General features: G+C 36.5%; 1 protein-coding gene across 2 annotated transcripts in view; it reads right to left on the bottom strand.

Moving 5' to 3' along the window:
* LOC150089395 (G kinase-anchoring protein 1-like) overlaps positions 1 to 13,896 on the bottom strand; it is a 199,828-nt gene that overhangs the window by 37,174 nt on the left and 148,758 nt on the right. For both annotated transcript variants that reach the window (XM_090368564.1, XM_090368565.1), the window contains one exon: positions 6,751 to 6,821. In XM_090368564.1, the coding sequence (XP_090224690.1) occupies positions 6,751 to 6,821 (71 nt within the window). The remainder of the gene's footprint in view (positions 1 to 6,750; positions 6,822 to 13,896) is intronic.

Here is a 13,896-nt window from a genome sequence, read left to right as displayed (position 1 = left end):
CTATTGCACATGGAAGACCACTGTACAAATTGAAATGGTATGGCATTAAGGGCAAGTTGCTGCAATGGATAAAGGGATGGTTGAGCAAGAGAAGGCAGAGAGTGGTAATAAATGGACACTGCTCTACGTGGACTAATGTTATTATTGGAGTTTCCTCCCAGGGTTCAGTGCTGGGCCTATTGTTATTTTGTGTATTTATCAATGATATCGATCAAGGTATATCAGACTTAATGTCCAAGTCTGCAGATGATACAAATGTTGACAGGGTTGTTAATGTCACCAAAGACAGTATGGTACTGCAACAGGATCTAGAAAAGTTAGACTGAAAAGTTAGGGCTGAGAAGTGGCAAATGAAGTTTAACATTGACAAATGCAAAGTACTGCCGATGGGTAGCAGTAACCCAAGGGAAATGTACCAACTGTGTGGTACTACACTAAGGGAGGTGGAGAATGAAAAAGACCTGGGAGTAATTGTGCAGTCAGATATGAAGTTCTGATATGAGCAGTGCAGACGGGCTGCCAGAGCAGATCACAGAGTTTTGTTAATGATGTATAGGAATTTTGCTAGCAGAGACAAGGAGCTGATTATCCCTTTGTATAAGGCAATGGTCAGGCCACACCTTGAGTATTGTGTATAGGTGTGGAGGCCTCATTTTATGAAGGATGTAGAATTACTAGAATGAATACAGAGAAGGGCAACAAGATTGGTTAGAGGAACAAAGGGGTGCACTTACAAAGAAAGGCTTAAGTTCTGCATGTTGCAGCATTTGGAGACTAGGGACCTGCGAGGTGATCTGATTGAGATGTATAAGGCCTTGAATGACTGGGTAAGCTCAATGCTGACGGGATACTTCTGCTTGCTCAGACTAAAAATCTGAGGGGATATAGATTCAAATTGAGGAAAGACAGTTGTAGAATATATGTGCAGAAGTTTGTCTTTAGCCAGTGGGTAGTTGATTTCTGGAACAGACATCCATCTGTTGTTGGAATTTAATAGCTTAAATAAATTTGTCTGAACTAGACAAACATTTGGAGTGACTGGATGGGCGAAATGGGAAAGGGCTTTTATTTTTTTATTTTTTGGCTGATGCTGTATAAGCTTGCTTTCTTGCATCATATGCCTCAACTAATGCTAATGCTCATAAATATCTTTGATAATATCATTTTTAAACATATAAAGACTTCAAGGTATAAATAAAAATTACATCTCAAATTATTTTAAGAAATTAGAATAATTAAAAAATAATTAATCAAAATACAGTAAACCCCCGCTATTTGCAGTATCGCGTATTCGTGGTTGCTGAGTTAATATAAAATGAAACCTAAAAAAATGTGAATTATAAAGCACCGTGAACATTTTCCACCATAAAAAAACATGGGCGTGGCTAAAATTATCTTTCCCAGTCAAAACAGAGCTCAGTGGGTGGGGGAGAGGGGTGACAAAATCGCGAGCGTGGATGTTTCTCGCTAATCCTTGTTCAGTATGTGTTATGCGCTTGTCATGGAAGGTTTCGTCGTTTTCTTTTAATTTATATGCTTATAAATTGAAAGAATTTATTCAATTTATAAGCATAATGGATAATTGATATGTTACAAAAGTGATAAATCTACCGTTTTGCAGTGTAAACAAGTGTGTTAACGGAAGAAAGTGACTTTATTGTGGACAAGTTCTTCCTAAACCGTACAAAAATATGGCTACGAATAACGAGGGAAATGTGAAAAGATCAAAGAAGATGATGACATTAGCGAATAAATTGAGTTATTAGACAAAATTTCTAATGGTGAAAGTGTCTCCTCAGTGGCAAAACATTATAAAAATCAATCAGTCAAGGGTACAATCAATCAAAAAATCGGAAGAAAAAATCCGCCGTAGTGTCCGTGAAAACGCGCTAATTTCTTCAAAAATTTGCTGTAACTCGTGATGTTAAATTAGAAAAAATGGAAAAAGCTTTAAATCTGTGGATAGAAGACCAAACTCAAAATAAAATTCCGTTAAGTTCACTCATCATTCGTGAAAAGGCAAAACTCCTTTATCAACACTTTAGTGAAACTGATGATACAACTTGCGGGATAAGTTTTTTAGCTAGCAAAAACGCTGGTTTGAAAGATTTGTTTGAAATTTCTAATAAATATTACATTTAATGTTAAATTGTTTCTAATTTTCATTTCGATGCCATATGCTTGCATTTCACTATGTACTGTCTATGTACATAGTCATATTATGAAGGTACATATAATACATACATGGACAAAATTTTAGACTAGTTTTTCTTATATATTTCATACTTCGGAAGCCATAACTCAGTATTCGCGGCATTTCTCAGGAACATAACCCCCGCGAATAGCGGGGGTTTACTGTATATAAAAGTTGTCCAACAAGATGATATATCAACAAAAGTAAAAAATACCTAGAAATTCTACTTATGATTTAAGTGTCATTATTACAAAATATTCCAACGATCCTGAAATTATTAATACATAAGCTTACCTTGATATTTAAAAAACAGGTTTTTGTGACATCCATCCATTATGTGTGTGCAACATAAATATCAAGTGATTAAATGATGGACTAACTTACTTAATTCCTAGGCATAATCAACTGTCAAAATCAAATGGGTGTGAAATTTAGAAATTTTAAAATTCAAAAGTAAGATGAAAATATCACAGTACTTATCAGTATAATACACAACAATATATTAACTATATAATATTAGTAAAAATAATAAGAGGAGTTTACCTCAATATAGTACGTAGAACACTTCCGTACGATACCCTCCAGAAATTAAAATGGAAAAAATGAAAAAATCTACAACTTTCCGGTACATTAGAGTAAATTATAAATAATTAAATAATTAATTTAACACAATTCAAATAAATTTAAAACAATTAAAAATCAAATTAATGCAATTAAAAGAATCTAATGAAAATATTCAAAACGATTTTCCTTCCTGAAGCTGACAACGCTTTTCCACCGTATGTCGTGATCACAGGAATGAAAATTACCGAATCCGGTTAAACCTGAAACTTAAATAGTGATTATTTGTCTTCACGCATGCACGTAAAGGTCCACGCATCGGAGATCAAATATGGCCGCCGAACATTAACAGAATTCTCGTGTAATTTAATTTCAACGGTTTCTGCAATTAATAGTTGCGTATAATTACGTTGAACGTTAAGTATTTTGGCCTCGTTAAATAAAAAAGTATGTTTTTCGTTAACGGCATGAAAGGCTAATTCTGACGCTGCTGAACGAGAAGCATGAACTGAGGCTTCATGTTGATTTACACGAATATTAAGAGAAAATTGCGTCGAACCTTGGTAAGACAAGTCGCAATCACCGCAAGAAATGTTGTATACCAGATCATTAATTTGTGTTGCGAATGCGGAGAGAACCGAGCGATTGTTCAGTATAGTGTGTAACGTCCGTATTGGCCTAGCTACAATTTTAAACTCAGTATCTTTAAAGAATCTGTTAAGCTGTTTGTGCCACTGTTCAACATATGGGACAGAAATAAAGTATTTTTTGATATTACTATTGTTGATTGGTGTAGTATTTTGTATCCTATCCTTAGCTTGTACCCTAATTCGGTTTATTGTGGTAATGGAATAACCCCTGTTTAAGAATCTGCTGGTTAATATTTGTATTTCTGAGTCCAAAGCAGAATCCGTCGTTGAATATTTATAGGCATTTATAAATTGATTAAAGATAATCGATCTTTTGTAGGTGAACGGGTGATAGCTGTTATAATGTAGAAGCATACCTATGGTTCAGTTGAAGGAATTGAAGTCCAGAATATATACAATATTCCTGCACTTTTCGGTCAGGTAAAATTACACAAGACCGGATTTCCTATTCGACCTATTGTTTCCTACAGGAACTCGGCATTTTCATCCTTAGCCACACATGTATATAACATTATAAAACCCTTTAGACAGGTAATACAATTTAGGATTAAGAATTACGATACATTATTTAATAATCTTAAAGACTGTAGACTCTGACAGTGACAATGGCAATTGGTGACAATGACAATTTATTCTCACTAGATATTACCTCATTATATATGAATGTAAACGTTGAATACACATTAGATATTATTTGGGATATGTTAAATAAAAACTCGACACCGATTAATTATATGAAGTTACCTATTAAGGAAATTTTTCACTTAATTAACTGTTAGTTGAGGCTAACTACATCACCTTTCGAGACAAGGTGTACAAACAAATTTTTGGATTACCAATGGGTTTGAGCCTGAGTGGCTTAATTCAGAGATCTATCTCTCAACAATTGAGCAGATACATTTGACACCTTTTCGACCCCGTACCACATACTATGGGAGGTATTTAGACAATGTTCTAGTTATTACCGATAGTAGTACTATCCAAGACATTTTACATCCCTTTAATAATATTCATTCTAGACTCAAATTTACATTGGAAAGGGAGAATATGGATACAAAGTCATTAAACTTTCTAAATTTCTCGCTAACCCGAGACTCGAATAAAATACAATTTAGCATCTATCGAAAACCTACAAACACCGGTATGCTTCTACATTATAATAGCTATCACCCGTTCACCTACAAAAGATCGATTATCTTTAATCAATTTCTAAATGCCTACAATTTCTAAATTCAACGACGGATTCTGCTTTGGACTCAGAAATACAAATATTAACCAGCAGATTCTTAAACAGGGGTTATTCCATTACCACAATAAACAGGGGGCTCACATCTGGTGAGTTTGGGCTTGGCACACCCAGGATCCTGAGCTGGATATCATCATCCTTCTTTCTTGGTGATTCCCTTCTACTTCTCTCTCTCTCCCTCTCTCTCTCTCTCTCTCTCTCTCTCTCTCAGGGTAACTCGGGAATTTTTTTTTTTTTGGCTGGTGCAGCCATAAGCCTCAGGCTTCCTTGCACCATATAGCTAATAATAATAATAATAATAATAATAAACCGAATTAGGGTACAAGCTAAAGATAGGATACAAAATACTACACCAATCAACAACAGTAATATCAAAAAATACTTTATTTCTGTCCCATATGTTGAACAGTGGCACAAACAGCTTAACAGATTCTTTAAAGATACTGAGTTTAAAATTGTAGCTAGGCCAATACGGAAGTTACAACACAAATTAATGATCTGGTATACAACATTTCTTGCGGTGATTGCGACTCGTCTTACCAAGGTTCGACGCAATTTTCTCTTAATATTCGTGTAAATCAACATGAAGCCTCAGTTCGTGCTTCTCGTTCAGCAGCGTCAGAATTAGCCTTTCATGCCATTAACGAAAAACATACTTTTTTATTTAACGAGGCAAAATTACTTAACGTTCAACGTAATTATACGCAACTATTAATTGCAGAAACCGTTGAAATTAAATTACACGAGAATTCTGTTAATGTTCGGCGGCCATATTTGATCTCCGATGCGTGGACCTTTACGTGCATGCGCGAAGACAAATAATCACTATTTAAGTTTCAGGTTTAACCGGATTCAGTAATTTTCATTCCTGTGATCACGACATATGGTCGAAAAGCGTTGTCAGCTTCAGGAAGGAAAATCGTTTTGAATATTTTCATTAGATTCTTTTAATTGCATTAATTTGATTTTTAATTGTTTTAAATTTATTTGAATTGTGTTAAATTGATTATTTAATTATTTATAATTTACTCTAATGTACCGGTGAGTTGTCGATTTTTTTCGTTTTTTCCGTTTTAATTTCTGGAGGGTATCGTACGGAAGTGTTCTACGTACTATATTGAGGTAAACTCCTCTTATTATTTTTACTAATATTATCAACATAGAACATATTGAGTATTACAACTCTGATTCATACTATCTAATTAACTATATAAAAAAAGAAGTAAAATCAGACCACTGATGATAAAATTCAAATTGTATTAAGAAGTATGGCCACTGGTTTTATGTGTGTTTTTTTTTTTTTTAGTTAATTTTCTTAAAATTAAGTGCAAATAATGAAATGTACGTTTCATTATTTGCACTTAGAGAGAGAGAGAGAGAGAGAGAGAGAGAGAATGCATTCAATGTGCCATAATTTTCAGAATTTTGAGAAATAACAACGTTCCAAAATAATGGCTGAAGAGTAAAAGTCTGGAATTCTTAGCTAAAAGTGAACACTTACTTTTTGGCTGAGCTGTAAAACAGAACAAAACTCAAAATTCTATTCCATATACATAAATTAACCTCACAGAAGCAAAAAACAAAAATGTGTACCAAGCTAAAAACAAATATGAAGCAGCTGCCAATAGCATAGAGTTCAATCATTGTGCCAGCAGAATTAAGCAGGTAATTTCATATATCTTTACTCTTACACCACTTGTATATTGACCTCTTAAGAATGATCACCTATATGCATTATGGCACAGCACTTGTAGTACCATTTGATGCTTATATGCAGCAGACGCAACAAATATTTTAAACCAACTTACCAAAAATAGCAATAAAGATTGTGTTTGAATATAAGCCTTTCTTTCCAGGAAAAGATCCAGGAATTGCTCATCCATGAGCCTGTCAAGGAATGCATTGACTTGTGGATGGGGGAGGAGAAAAGAGAACCAGTACTTATAATTTTTTACTATTAGTTGATGAGCATCAACTAATAGTAATGCAATCTCTGAATTTCAGCTTACTATGCCATTTAATTTTATTCCAATATATCTATGCATGTGATAAGTGCATTTATAATTACTCTATATTAGTATTTTTTTTATCTTTCTTACTTGGTCAGTTAGTTCATCTTTTACTTGAATTAACTGTTCAACCTGAGCTTGAATCTGGGCCTTTTCTTTCACTGCAATTAAAGATAAAATAATCAGCACAACACATACACACAAGTTATAACATGACTAAAATGTTCACTCTGTATATATATATATGCAGAAAACCAAGATAATCATATTCAAAGAATTTTATATCACAATTTGAACATGATTATTGGGAAAAATGCAATCTTACCCATGATAAGATTTTTTCAAATCATATATATATATAAAAATAAAAGGCTTTTAATTGCTTTTTCCAAATAACACACAGTTGTAACATGACTGAAATGTTTACTCTGTATTTATGCAGAAAACTTAGATCATCATATTCAAAGACTTTTATATCAAGATTTGAACATGATCATTGGGAAAAATGAAAAAAGAAACCCATCTCTTTCCCACAATAATATTTTTTCAAATCATGTATACAGGGTGTCTCAAAAATATTGGCAAACGTTTAGGGGAGGTAGGTAACATCTAAAGGAATGTGAATCACATAAGAACCCATAATTGGAAACGTCACGGGAAAGTAGTAGCAGAGGCACAAGAAGCAGAAATGACACAAGACAGTAATTAGTGGCAAACATTTATTCGACATAATATTAACAATTTAGTACGAGATGGATGCATTTCATGATGTTACAATGAAGGTTCTACCATGCTCGAAGGTTCTACCATGAGACGCGATGCATGCGTGACACCGACGCAGCATGGATTGGCGGACACGGTCGAACACACCTGGAGTTTCTTTGACAGTAGCAGCAGCGCAGACGAGTCTCGCCACGAGATTCATTTCCATCTCCACAAGCGATTCATACACGATAGATTTGAGGGCCCCTCTCACAGAAAGAAATCAAGGCTCGATAAATCAGGTGAGCGTGGGGGACCAGGCAACGGGTCCACCACGGCCAATCCATCGACGCCCAAAACGCCTGTTCAAATGGTCACGAACACACCTTCCATAATGGGCAGGCACCCAGTCATGTTGCGTCCAAATATTGTGTCTCACATTTGCTGGAACATCGTCATGTAACCCTGGTAGAACTTGTTCAAGAAAGATCCGATATTTAGCAGAGTTCATGCGAGATGGTAACAGGTATGGGTCAACTAAGCAGTCACCGACAATATCTGCCCACACATTTATTGCGAAGCGATGTTGTGCTGCATGGGGGTGCACATCGTGTGGGTTGTCGTGAGCCCACACATGAGCATTGTGCTGATTGAATAAGCCTCATCCGTGAACAAAACATAGTCTGGAAAATTCAAGTCAACACTTTCTTGGAGAAACCACTGCGTAAAAGCCACACGTGCAGGATGATCTTGGGGGAGCAGTAACTGAACCCTTTGGAGATGAAAGGGGTGTAAGGAATCATTGTGCCAGACATGCTGTACACTGCAACGAGACACTCCCAAGGCAGAGATAACAGCATGTGTGCTGGTAGTAGGATTATTCTGGACTGCATTCAACATACTTTCTTCCATGGCGGGAGTTCGCGTCGAACGTGGTCTGCCTGCACTACTCCTGTTACCTCTGAATGACCCATAATCGCACAAATTTTGATGCACATGCACAAACAAACGGTGGTCCGGTACATGTCTGTCTGGGAAGCGTTCTCCATAAATTCGTTGAGCGGTTGGGTGCATTGCCCTCTGCTAATCCATACACTAGGTGCATGTCTGCCAGCTCACAGTTCGTATATCGATGCATGCTCTTCGTGTGGCGACTACTGCTTGAATGAGTAAACCAGAAATTTTCCCTTTTGCAAACTGATGAACAGCGCCGTGTACTGACTTACAGTGATGTTTCCGGTTAGGGGTTCCTATGCCATTCACATTCCTTTAGATGTTACCTACCTCCCCTAAATATTTGTACCAATATATTTTGAGACACCCTGTATATATAGATATATATATATATACAGGGTGTTTCAGTTAAACGTTTCAGAACTTCTAAGAGGGGTAGGGTACATCCTGACAACTCGAAATCATATAGCAATGTGGGGTCGGAAATGCTTTCCTGAAGCGGTGCTGTACACAGAAGCACCATAAAGAAAAGAGAAATCGTTTTAATAATACATGAAAAGAAGCAAAAGGTACATGGATTAAAGTAAGTGTTTGAAGTTTCTTCCACGGGCTACAATGCACGCCTCACATCTCCGACGCATGGACATCCGAACATTCTGGAATACTCCAGGCGAATTTCGAATTTCTTCGGCAGCTACTGCGATTCTTGCAACCAGCTCCTCAGCATTGTCAACAGGGGTGTCATAAACTAGCGATTTCATATGACCCCAGAAATAAAAATCAAGACATGATAGGTCGGGTGACCGAGCAGGCCAACGCACGGGACCACCACGTCCGATCCACTGTTGACCAAATGTGACATCCAGGTAGTTACGAACATCTCCGCTATAATGGGCAGGGGCTCCATCGTGTTGGAACCATGTTGTCTGTTGCGTCGATGCAGAAATCTGTTCATCTCTCAAAAGTTGTGGCAATACTTGCTGCAGAAAGATCAAGTAGATAGGTCCGGTTAGACGACACGGTAACAGGTAAGGTCCGATGAGGTGATCTCCCATAATACCGGCCCATACATTGACCGAAAATTGAATCTGTGCTGCACGACGTCGTATTGCATGCGGGTTCTCGACCGCCCAGATATGGTCGTTATGCGTGTTGAAAATTCCTTCCCTTGTGAAGGATGCCTCATCGGAAAACAACACTTCAGCAGGAAAAAGGGGATTTGTAGCACATTTTCCAAGGTACCACTGTGCGAAAGCAATACGAGGTGCATAATCCTCCGGTTGCTGTGTCTGGACACGCTGCACGTGAAACGGATGCATGTCTTGTTCTCGGAGAATCCTCCAGACGCTGCAATGGGAAACCCCGACTGCGTTTGCTAGACTTCGTGTACTCGTTCTTGGATTCCCCTGTACATGCTGCAGCACATTCTGTTCGACGGCTGGAGTCCGTGCTGTTCTTACCCTGTCCCTGTCAGCTCTTTCAAATGAACCTCTCTCAGCTAACCTCTGGTGCAGTCTTGCAAAGAAATTATGACTGGGAATACGCCTCGTTGGATATCGTTCCGCGTACAAATGCTGTGCGGCTGGCCCACTACAATTTGCAGCCCCATACGCCAAATGCATATCGGCTAACTCTGCGTTCGTGTAATCATCCATCCTACTAACTTGGCGTTCTTGTTCAAGAAATTCGAAATTCGCCTGGAGTATTCCAGAATGTTCGGATGTCCATGCGTCGGAGATGTGAGGCGTGCATTGTAGCCCGTGGAAGAAACTTCGAACACTTACTTTAATCCATGTACCTTTTGCTTCTTTTCATGTATTATTAAAACGATTTCTCACTTACGGTCTCTTTTCTTTATGGTGCTTCTGTGTACAACACCGCTTCAGGAAAGCATTTCCAACCCCACATTGCTATATGATTTCGAGTTGTCAGGATGTACCCTACCCCTCTTAGAAGTTCTGAAACGTTTAACTGAAACACCCTGTATATAAAATAAAAGCTTTTAACTATTTTTCCAAATAAGAAACAAATAAACAAATTCTACAATCCTGTGTTTTAGAAACTTGCTGACTGTTTTTTCCAGCTGATCATCACACACAATATGAAGAATTGATGTAAATGCTGAAGCAGTAAATTATGTAATTATTAGTTTTAGATCTCAGGTTTTTCTTGAAAAATATGATTGAGTGATGTGCAGGGAACCTTATATATGTAATGGTTTTCACCTTTTCAAGTTCAGCTGTTGGTGTAATGGGTAATAGTCAGCATATAAAAAAGTATTCTGCACTTAAAGCTTATTCTTAATTTTTTCCCCATCTTTTTTTCTTTCTTTCTTATAATTGTTGATTTAAAAATAACACAGGTTTCTTTACTGCTCATGAATATATAAAATATTTGAATTGAACCATTTTCATGTCACTCAAATCCAATCTATCATTATTACACTGACTCATACAAGAGATGTATACAAGATTTGAAAAGTAAAGTAACAGATGCATTTGTGAAAACACAGTTAATTGTAGAACAATGAAGCAACAGATAAATGAAGAAATATTAGTGCATTACTTTTGACATAGTTATTCAGTGCATTTAGATACTGTCCTACTGCATCACTAGTTGTTAGTCATGAAATTCAGCCACATTCTCATTTAAACCTTACAATGACTGCATTTGCTGAATGCATGTGGGACTTGGGAAGGGGGGGGGTTCCAATAGAGGCTACCTCTGTGGAGTGAGAATTTGTGGAATTTTAAAAATTTGTAAAAATTAAAAAACTTTGTATATAAATGCTTTTAAATATTTATCTATTCTTATTATAGCTTGATTGAGAACATTACAGTGAAGTTATTGACAAAAATAAAATTAGTTTTTTAAAAAATCATATAACTCATCCTTATGCTCATTTTTCAATAATATCTTTTACATAAATTTATGTATCACCTGATGCAATTTCATAAACTTCTAGTTCTCAATTCTAAAAAAAAAAAAAAAAAACTTGTATATGTCCAAATCAAATAAACTGCAAACCTATTTTCTTGATGCCATCTATTACAAACTATGTTTACTATAAGAAAAACAGATAAGAGATAGTATATTTAGCCATAAAATAACCATGGTTAGTGTTTACTACTTAGGAATGCTTCAATATTCTTCAGATTTTCATATGGCTAGAAATTTTCAGGTCTTCAGTTCAGTAAAACCTATATACCAACCAGTGAACAAGGTCACATCCTTGTTCACTGGCTGGTACACAGGTTTTTCTGAGCTGAAGTTCTTATTTTTTTAAAAATCTGCTTTGAATTCAGGAAATTACTACTAATTAAGTTGGGCAGGATGAAAATGACACCAAAGTTATCACTTGGAATGGCCATTTAGTATCAGTAGTGGGAAATAATGTCAGAAAGTAAGATTATAAAAGCGTCAGCCAAAAAAACAGAAAAGACCACTTTCTACATCACCTGTCCATGTTCTCTAATAATTTGTCTAGTTCTTCCTTAAATTAATTCAAACTACTCACCTCTACAACAACAGATGGAAATTTGTCCAAACAATCAACTACCCTCTGGCTGATGGCAAACTTCCACACATCTATCCTGCAATTATTATTCCTCAATTTGAATTTATGCCCCTCATGGGTGTAATCTGAGAAAGAAGAAGAAGAATACCATCAGTGTTGAGCATGCCGAATCCATTCAAAGCCTTAAACACCTCAATCAGATCACCTTGCAAATGCTTAGTTTCCAGATGATACAATTTGCAGAATTGAAGCCTTTCTTGGTAAGGTCACCTTTTTTTTCGCCTCACCAATCTCATTGGCCTCCTCTGCACCTGTTCTAGCAGATCTGCATCATTCCTAAAATGAGGTCTCCAGACCTGCATGTATTCAAGTACTCAAGATGCATCCTAACCATTTCTTTGTACAATGGAATAATCACCTCCTTATCCCAACAAAAAAGTTCCTATACATCATTGACAAAACCCCATGAGCTGTCCTGGCAGACTGTCTGCACTGCTCAGAGAACTTTATATCTGACTGCACAATTACTCCAGGTCTTTTTCATTTTGCACTACACTCAGTGTAGTAACACATAGTTGGTATGTTAATCTGGAATTACTGCTACTCATATGCAGAACCTCGCATTTGTAAATGTTAAACTTCAACTGCTATATCTTAGCCTATCTGCCAAATTTTTCTAGATCTTGTTGTAGTAGTATACCTTGATTACTGTCATTAACCACCCAATCAACCTTTGTATCATCTGCAGACTTAGTTATTAACAGTGATATACCTTCATTAATAAATACAGAAAACAATAATGGGCCCATTGCAGAATCCTGGGGGATTCCACTAATAACATTAGTTTACAAAGAACAGTGTCCATTAATAACCACTCTGTGTCTTTTCCCACTCAACCAACCTTTTATTAATAGCAGTAACTTGCCCTTAATGCCAATTTCTCAAATTTGTACAGCAGTCTTTTATGTGAAACAGTATCAAGGGCTTTGTTTAAATCCAGGTATATGATATAAAAATTATTTTTTGCATCCAGTTCCTTTGTTATTACATCATAATATTCAATCAGACTGGTCAGACAAGATTGCCATTTTAAAAAATCCATGCTGTGACTACAGAATAATTGCATTCCTGTCTGGACAGCTCTGTATTATTTCTCTAACAGTGACTTCATTATTTTAACTCGAACAGAACTTAAGCTAACAGGTCTGCAATTACTCATGTCACCTTCTGATCCCCCTTTATGAACTGGGTATATATTTTCACATCTCCAGTCCACAGAGACCTCACTTGAATCCAAAGATGCTCTCATAATTATGGCTAAAGATTTGCTTACCTCTCTTACTACCTCTTTTAATATAATTGGACAGATTCTATCCACCCCAGGTGCCTCTTTTATGTTTAGTTTCAATACAGGGCTGTCCAGGCAGTTATCACAAATCATCTAGCTCGATCTTAGAGTTTGATAATCTTCTTCCTTTCCCTAAAGAATTCCTGATGTGTAAATGTAGATACAAAATTCCTATTTAGTTTGTCAGCAACCGAGCAGGATAACCAGCAGTTAAACCATCAAGGTTACATGGGCCAGGGCAATGTGATTCAATCCCTTCTTTCTAACATTAACATAAGTAAAGAAGTCTTTGCTTCTTTTCTTTGCCAGATTTCTCGTAATCTCCTTTATGATTAGACTAGTTTATGTCGACTGGATGCACTGCCTTAGATTTAATATACTTCTTAACTAAGAGCATAATTCCTTTCCCTTCCTGTCATGTCAGTCCTTTCTATACAGATCACTCTCCCCATTTTCAAATTCTGCATCCCTTATGTCTGGGTGACACATGTCACTGATAGTCCTAAAATGTCTGCATTTGATGACTTAATCAGACTTCAAATTCATCAAATTTATTTACTATTCTCCTAGCATTAGTGTACATGAAAGCATACATGCACTTTTTCTTACTCTTAGTTACTCTAATGCAGCCCTTGTATTTACTTATTCCATGATGATCCCCAGCAGGGTTTGAAATCCCAAATACCTTGATTTCCAGGCTCCAATAGATGTAGCA

This window comes from Mastigoproctus giganteus, chromosome 2 (genome assembly GCF_048544385.1).
Source record: "Mastigoproctus giganteus isolate SK-2022 chromosome 2, ASM4854438v1, whole genome shotgun sequence".
NCBI lineage: Eukaryota > Metazoa > Arthropoda > Arachnida > Uropygi > Thelyphonidae > Mastigoproctus > Mastigoproctus giganteus.
The sequence above is the reverse complement of the archived record's forward strand: the minus strand, read 5'-3'. Positions and strand labels throughout refer to the sequence as shown.